The sequence below is a fragment of the Sander vitreus genome, chromosome 17 (assembly GCF_031162955.1).
Source record: "Sander vitreus isolate 19-12246 chromosome 17, sanVit1, whole genome shotgun sequence".
Lineage (NCBI taxonomy): Eukaryota > Metazoa > Chordata > Actinopteri > Perciformes > Percidae > Sander > Sander vitreus.
In genome coordinates, this window is record NC_135871.1 from 2,073,044 (window position 1) to 2,081,776 (window position 8,733).

At 39.2% G+C, this 8,733-nt stretch overlaps 2 protein-coding genes across 2 annotated transcripts in view; one reads left to right on the forward strand and one right to left on the reverse strand.

Annotated features, from left to right (window-relative positions):
• Positions 1–1,708, reverse strand: part of cyp17a1 (cytochrome P450, family 17, subfamily A, polypeptide 1) — a 31,925-nt gene extending 30,217 nt beyond the window's left edge. Inside the window, exons 1-2 of the mRNA XM_078273410.1 lie at positions 992–1,708; positions 753–891 (exon numbers count right to left, since the gene is read on the reverse strand). Coding sequence (XP_078129536.1) covers positions 753–891; positions 992–1,312 — 460 coding nt within the window. The 5' untranslated portion in view covers positions 1,313–1,708. The remainder of the gene's footprint in view (positions 1–752; positions 892–991) is intronic.
• Positions 1,709–2,641: 933 nt separating this feature from the next.
• borcs7 (BLOC-1 related complex subunit 7) lies at positions 2,642–8,366 on the forward strand. Its single transcript, XM_078273411.1, has 5 exons — positions 2,642–2,807; positions 5,934–5,996; positions 6,896–6,939; positions 7,061–7,081; positions 7,206–8,366. The coding sequence occupies exons 1-5, from the start codon at positions 2,676–2,678 to the stop codon at positions 7,255–7,257; spliced, it is 312 nt and encodes a 103-aa protein (XP_078129537.1). The 5' UTR covers positions 2,642–2,675; the 3' UTR covers positions 7,258–8,366.
• The last annotated feature ends 367 nt before the right edge of the window (positions 8,367–8,733 follow it).

The following is an 8,733-nucleotide window of genomic DNA, read 5'->3' on the forward strand; positions in this document are numbered from 1 at the left end:
TGTAACCAAGTACATGTACTCCAGTACTGTACTTAAGTAAAAATGTGAGGTACTTGTACTTTTCTTTCAAACTTTCTACTTCTACTCCGCTACATTTCAGAGAGAAATATTGTACTTTTTACTCCACTACATTCATCTGTTACAGCTTTAGTTACCCTACAAATTAAGATTATTCCACACAAAACACATTTAGTTTATGGAATACGATAATTTGTTATAAATCAAACGACCCAACAGTTGAAATAATCGGATGATTAAATACTTGATGTTGTTGCTTGACAGAACTGTTTGGATGATTTTTCTGCATTGAGTACTTTTACTTTTAATACTTTAAGTACATGTTCCTGATGATACTTACATCCTTTTATGTAGAGGCTTTTATTTGTAACAAAGTATTTTATCAGTGTGGTATGTGTACTGTACTTTACAACAGTGTACTTAACAGTGACACTGCTTCCAAAAAAAGTATCCGCATGATGAGATCCCACTAGATCAGGGGTCAGCACCTTTCACTATTAAAAAAGCCATTTTTGGCTATAAGTAATAAAAAAAAACATGTTTGAACCTTTAAATGACAAAGCGTATTATGTCTAAATAAGCATATCAACATTTCTCATGGGTCTAAATGAGCATTAATTAATATGGTGATGTTTATTGATCGATGGTTATGTTTTTTTGACCAAGGGAGGTATACAGTCATGTTAAGAAGAAGAAGAATCCTGTTGGAGGAGTGTAGAGACAACTGTACTCACTGATCTTCTCGATGGAGGCAGAGCCCTCTCCAAACATGCACAGGGCTCCATGGACTATTTTCCTGTGGAATCTCCAGGTAGCACTGTAGTCTCCAAACGCAATGTCTTTCCCATCCCTGGTCAGGACGTCTGTGGTTACCTACATCACACACAGGACGGGGATGGAAAAAGGAAGACAAAAACCATAAATGACAACTGCTAAGAAGAAGAAGAAGACAATGATGAAGAGGTCTACTCACAGTTCTGGGTCTTCCTGCAAATATCTTTCCCTTCTTCAGCAGGATTTCTTTGGCGTGTGCGTGCTGGTTGATGACGATGACACAGTGGGAGCCCATCATCAGAGAGTACGTCTGTCCGTATTTCTTCTGTAGTTCTTTAAAAAGCACATGAGGAGGGTGTGGGCTTCGCAGACTCAGCAGACTGCCGATCAGGGGTAGTGCTGGGAGGTGTGGGGGCTCCTGGGGGCCACGAGCGGACATCTTGTGCTTCAGGCGCAGCGCTAGCAAAGCCAGGCCCACGGCCAAAAACACACACAGACACAGAAACCAAGCCATAGCCATAGCAGAGGGCCCTGACAGAGGGGTGTGTTTCAGCGGAAGCCAAGCATCACAGAGCGTTAGCTCTGCAGAAATGCCCTGAGCTGCTGCAGGGACAGCCTTTTATGCAGCTCCTTCAATGCCAAATCCTTGACTCGGAATTCTTCAGGCCGGGCCAACTTCAACAAGATAAGATGACACTTGATTCACTGAATCCTTGCAGAAAACCCCGACGACACATATCCACACATGGACACTGTCACAGTGTAGTCAGCAGTGGTGGAAAGGAACTAAGTGCATTAATGTGTTGAAGTACAACTTTGAAGTAGCCTATTTGTACTTGAACTTTTGTATTTCAAAGGAAACTTCTAAGAAGAAATGCTAAATACCACTGCATTACCACCAAAGGAGTTCATTTATGGCTTAACAGCTGCCGTGAAGAGATGAAATCATGTACAACAATGAGCAATTTTAAGAGACTATTTAAAATGAATATATTAAATGGATATGAAAAGGACTTGAGGTGTTAGTATTGTACACTGACTGTATGGTTCCTGGGCTTATATACTAGGTCTAGTTTGGATGGGTTATTATTCGGTTTGATATAGATAGACGGAAACGAAGAAGACAGATGGAAAAGAAAAACAAATGTGTAAATGTGTGTGTGTGTGTGTGTGTGTGTATATGCATGTATGTGTGCATCTGAGTTGGCATGTGTTTATGTGAGTGTAGGTAGGTAGATATACGGTGTATGTGTATGTAAACATGTATAAATAAGTGAAGCATCAAACTGTTTTGTATTTAACTAATAAATAAAGGATAAAAATAGATTTAAATTCCTACTCCTGTTTGAACATGGGAATTTCTTATTTGAATCATTTACAATCATTTTGGAAGATTGTGCTGAGATGTACACACTTTTATTTATTATTTATTTAGTTATTTTAATTTTTTTATATATATATATTTGGTATACATTAAACTACCCAGTAGTAAGGAGTTCAAATGAGCTGAACCCAGAGCAGCTGCTTAAAATACAACACAATAATATGATATACAATATAAAATATATAATGCAACACCATGAGAGGGGCAATTTTGAGTAGCCTACTTTACTCTACTGATAATACCTCTGTATTTGTAGCCTACTTAAAGTAAAATGTTGCCAGTGCAGTATTTTTACTTTATTGACTACAGGAGCCAAACTGTGACGGCTGAGAATGACCTTGTTAGATATGAATGCGTGTGAAAATGAAATACGATTCATTCGTTTTTAGTTTTGCAAGATTATGAGTTTTGAAGTGATACAATTGTTATTGTACTACTAGTGGACGCGTTGCTGTGTATTTTGACCCTGCCCACGCACCGTCGCTAGCCAAAACAGAAAATGGCGTCAGCTGAGTCCCATCCGCGGTTTGGCCAGTCTGTCAAAGGCTTACTATCCGATAAAGTGGGCTCCTGTAGCGGGGATGTGATCGCAATGACCCGTCAAGTGCTGAAGGGATCCCGGAGTCAGGAGGTAAAACGATACGAGTGATTTAATCACGAGAAATCTGTCGCTGTAGCTTCATCTAAATGGGAACGAGCTAACCTAGCTAGCTAGAGAACAAACGGAAACGTCATTTTGTATTCAAAATAAAAGCATTGCCAGTAACGTTACGCAGTGGTGTAATGTAATTAAGTACATTTACTCAAGTACTGTAGGCTACTTTAGTACAAATTTGAGGTCTTTTCTTTTCATGCCACTTTCTACTTCTACTCCGCTACATTTCAGAAATATTGTACTTTTTACTCCACTACATTCATCCGACAGCTTTAGTTACTTTACAAATTAAGATTTTTCACACAAAACACATGTAGTTTTTAAGATACGATTTTTTATTATAGATTAAACTACCCAACAATATGTAGTCTATGAATACAGAAAATAAAGTCCATACTGGCCATTTAAGTACAGTAGGCTACCAGAAATAGTGACCTATAACAGAGGGGTGGGAATCACCAGAGGCCTCACCATACGATATCATCACGATACTTATGTCACGATACGATATTATTGCGATTTAAATAATATTGCAATATTCTGCGATATATTGCAATATATTACCTTTTTTCCAACTTCAAATTTTTCCCAATTTCAAATGATGTCCCCAAAAGGAAACTTTGTCAACATCTGTTTTATATAAAAATATACATTTCTCTGTTTGTTCATCTCACTTCAATGTTTTTGCTGCAAAATGGGATTGTCATTCAGACAAACTGACCAACACATATATAATAATAGATCCATACTTGGCGCCTGCGCATCGATACAGTATTGCTACGGAAACTATTGCGATACTATGCTGTATTGATATTTTCCCCCACCCTTAACACACTGAACTAAATATGGCCCTGATACAGGCTCTATCTGAACTCCTTGAACATGTCTTTACAAAACATGTGAATGTCAATGTCAAATGCTTTCAATAAATGAATTGGAGGGGGAAAAAAAAGTCATTTAAAAATCAAATAACGAACAGGGGTGAATCGAGATCACGATTTTATAACGATTCATCGTGCGGGCCTAATCTGAATACTTCTTCCACCGCTGTAAAAAATGTAACTGAACATTAAACTAGAGCTGCAACGATTAATCGATTAGTTGTCAACTTTTAAATTAATCGCCAACTATTTTGATGATCGATTAGTCGGTTTGAGTCATTTTTTTAAAGACAAAAGTAAAAATTCTTTGATTCCAGCTTGTTAAATGTGAATATGTTCTAGTTTCTTCTCTCCTCTGTGACAGGAAACTGAATATCTTTTGAGTTGTGGACAAAACAAGACATTTGAGGACATTTTTCACCGTTTTCTGACATTTTATAGACCAAACAACTAATCGATTAATCGAGAAAATAATCAACAGATTAATCGACTATGAAAATAATCGTTAGTTGCAGCCCTACATTAAACATTGGTCTAATATTATTATACTTCCTCTGACAAACCTAAAAACAGAACTTCTTCATAGACGAAAGCCTTGGTTAAACCTTTTGTTGCAACTAATCGAGCTAAAACGATTAATGAGTGACGTTAATCGATTCATAGTTGAAGAAGGAACTTGATTTTAGGAACTCGCTGCTGTTTCTTTGGCTTCTGTGATATTAAACTAAATATGTGGCCTATAATCACAAGCAATTTGAAGACTTCACTTCCTTTGCGTTGTGAATATGTTCCATTCTGTAACAGCTGTGAACAAAGCCTCGCTCATTTGTTTCATTTGGTATCATGCATTAGTTTAATACATTGTGAGTGTTTCCCTTCCTGTGAACCAATCCTCCTTCCGATGGAGCCTCTTTCTTATCTTTCTACTCACGTCATGAAAGTGAATGGAGCAATTGTTAGAAAATGTAGGCCTATATATTCTTTTGTGTATCATTCAACCTTGAGAACATTGTGAACTGAACCCTGCTTCGTGCCTTGTCCTCCGAGACCTCGTAACTTTCATAATCAACTCATAGAAGTCCAGCCAGTAGATGGTAGGATAGGAACCACAAAACAATCGTGATCAGATTGTTTCTCAACTATTTTTTTTAGTTTTTACTGTTTTCTGACATTTTACAGACAAACGATGAATTCATGCATAGGCATGGGCACGGCATTGCAATTCCAGCTTTAAAATGTATTATTTTGAAATGTGTGGGTAAAAAAAAGTAACACAATGTATTAAACACACTAACTTAAAGTATCTTACAAGTATATTAACTTGTATTTACCTTCACAAAAGTGCTTGTTTTGCCGCTGACAGGCTCAGATTAATATTCTAAGTGTCTGACAACACTGTGGAAATGATTTCTAAGAAGGTCAACCTTTCTGTTAAAGAGTAAGATCCTTTTAAAAAAAATAAAAACATCCACAAAATTGCGTTCGGTAAACCCACCAGACTCCATGTAAATAAACATAAATTTTAGCATCGTGAAACACACTTCATTCAAAGTCAACAGAAAGAAAATAAAACTATTAAAAGCCGTTTTGGGTCATCTTTCCACTTTTCCAACCATCACAACTCTAGTTTTGGTTGAAATAAACACAAAGTTTAACGATTTACATGTGAAAATATGTTGGATCTATACACGCTAAAAGTATTGTTTTTTTAAATGGAGTCTGGTGGGTTTAGCGCTAGTGACTTCAGAGCTGTTTCTGGTTAAACAGAAAGGTCTCAAAGAGGTTTTAAAGGTCTATCTCTGAAGGGATCCTTTCCATAATGTTGTCAGACACTTAGAATATTAATCTGAGCCTGTCAGCGGCAAAACGAGCACTTTTGTGATGGTAAATACAAGCTGGACAACTGTCCTATTAACTTACATTGTAAAAAACCACACTGGCTATGGTGGCTTAAAGGTTAGAGGAGCAAGCGTGTTGTTGGTTCAATCCGCAGACGGACAGGATGAATCTGGCCGGGGAAAGAGAGCAGCGCTTGTCCCGCCCTTATTACCACCACTGAGGTGCCCTTGAGCAAGGCCCTAACCCAAAATAGGCTCAGTGGCCAGCACAATATACTGTGGTTGTACTGGGCATGCATCGACGAAATCATTGACAGGTTGATTGGTAATACAAAGAATCAGTTGCAGCCCTAAATGCTGTATTGTTGTTTGTCTTTTTCCAGCTCCTTGGTCAAGCAGCAAGAAATATGGTCATTCAAGAGGACGCCATCCTGCATTCTGAGGACGTAAGTATTAAAGTATAGAGTTAGTGAATACACCTCTGATAATAGAACAAAGTACTGGCGACACTCTTCGCTGTTGATGAAGACAACCATACCACAAACTAAAGAGTTAAATGAACACCTCACAATGAAAAGATTACATCCCATCATACGGGGCTTTCTAGTTTGTGCTTGTGACAGCTAAATGAAGTAGTACGTAGGTATCTGCTCAAGTATAAAAGGGCATAACTTCGGGTTCACAGTGTTTCCTTTTAGGATTTATTTTTTTTAGCAGTGGGGGCAGGTCTGTCCGAACAACAAACCCCCACCTCAGTGATGTTTTGGTGGAGCTGTTGGTTTAATAGTCGACTCGGAAGAAAGCAAACGTTTTGACAATAAACTCCATCAACACAACAGTACGTGGAGTTAAACTGGACGGGTCCAATAACCTCTGAATAGTTCTACTTGTTGTTAAATTGCAATGTGAGCGGCATTATGAGCAGCATTATGTCGGCAGGATCATTTAAAAGGCAACCGCGACTACATTGTGCGTCTGCCCTATTTCTGATACCATGGCGGCAGACATTTTGCCGTGGCGGGCCGCCACTACAAAATCAACATAGAGGAAACTTGAAGATTGAAAAAAGCCGAAAAAATTGCGACAGACGTCAAAAGGTGACAAATGTGGGGGAAAAAAGAGCCAAAAACGTCAAGGGAAAAACAAACTCAAAAAAGGTGACAAAAATGTCAAAAAAATTGTCAAAACATTTTTGAAAAAGGCGACAAAGGCTGAACAAAGCAACAACATCTCTGAAAAAAGCAACTCAAACTTTGATGTTATTCCCCCCCCCCCCCCCCCCCTGTAAACGCCTATGCTTGTATGTACGATCCACAATCCAACATCACTATCATCTGTCTTCCAGAGTCTGAGAAAAATGTCCATTATCACCACACATTTACAATACCAGTAAGTATCAGTCAGCTGCTCGTGAGTACAAACGTGAATCTTTTGCTCAAATTGGAAATAAATATTTAAAGTGTCTGTCTGTCTCTCTGTCTGTCTGTCTGTCTGTCTGTCTGTCACTAAGGCAGGAGGCCATCCAGAAGAAGTAAGTCTAAACACTACACTCTGTTTATGCTCCAGTATAAAACAGCTGACATCAGTGTCTCAACAGTAAGCCATAACACACACACTGATAACGTGCACTGACTCCTCCTCTCCACTCCCCCCAGCGTGGAGCACTCTAAAAACCTGCAGGACCAGCTGAGACACCTGCTAAAGTGAGGGAGCAGCAGAGGACGCACCCCCCACCCTCAGGGGTGTCCCTGTGTCAACCAACAGGGGCTCAGCAGGAGGGTTCAATGTGGGATAATCTGCCATCTTTTTACTTTGGAACACACTGGTGGCCGGTGCAGCTGGGACAGGAAGGGATGTGCTGCTCTGTGCCTGGGCTTAAGGCCGGCCACACACTGGCTGCGCGGCGTGAGCGTGGCGTTTCTGTTGCGTGTCAGCTGCGTGGCGTTTTCTATGTCTTCGCACACCAGAAAGGTGTCTGACGCGGCGCTGCTGCTGCTCGCCTTGTCTGTACACATGGATGTTTCCCATTGATAATATAGTATACTTCATGTTAAACATAAATATATACTGATCTGATTACGGCAAAGACAACGTCGGCAGTATTGACGGCAACATAGGCTCCAGAATATTTCGTTCTGTATTGACAGGTGCAATATTAGAAAATCGATAATTAAATTTTTTAATTACATTTATATCTGCATTAATGTCAAAACCTAGAGACTTTCAAACATCAACATGTCATTTATTAAATGTATTCATGTCAAAATGACATATAAATGTCTTTTCCTATTCTGTTGCCTGGAAACGCTTCCAACACGCTTGTCTGTCGCATGAAAAATAGGCGTCGGTTCTATTTCTAGCATGCACGCGTTTTCTGAGACGTGCGTGTCACGCAGGCAGTTTGCACGCTCTAACCTGTTACCATGGGAGCCCAAATATAAACGGACACGCCACGCAGCTGACACGCTCACGCCACGCAGCCAGTGTGAAGGAGGCCTTAGAATTGCACATACATGTAAGTGTGTGAGTGTTAAAATGCAGACCTGAAGAACAGGCGACATCTAGAGAGCTTTACCAAAGCATAACTTCTGTAATACATTTGTATGGGAGTCAGTGAGTGAAGAGATTAGCTCCTGGCCTTGATGGTACAAGGTAGTAGGGCTGGGAAATATATCAATATTATATCGATATTGTGATATGAGACTAGATATTGTCTTAGATTTTGGATATCGTAACATTGTAATATGGCTTTAGTGTTGTCTTTTCCTGGTATTAAAGGCTGCGTTACAGTAAAGTGATGTCATTCTCTGAACTTACCAGACTGTTGTAACTGTTCTATTATTTGCCTTTACCCACTCAGTCATTATATCCACATTACTGATGATTATTTATCTAAAATCTCATTGTGAAGATATTTTGTTAAAGCACCAATAGTCAACACTACAATATCATTACAGTATCGACATGGAGGTATTAGGACAAGAATATCGCGATATCTGATTTTCTCCATATCGCCCAGCCCTACAAGGTAGTTGATATGAAATTACAGTTTTTGTCACTTGTTTTCTGAAAGCATAGGTCATATTCTCAGAACTACACACACACACACACACACACACACACACACACACACACACGGAAACTGCCTTCAAAACAATGGTGTGTCTTCTCAAAATAGTATTT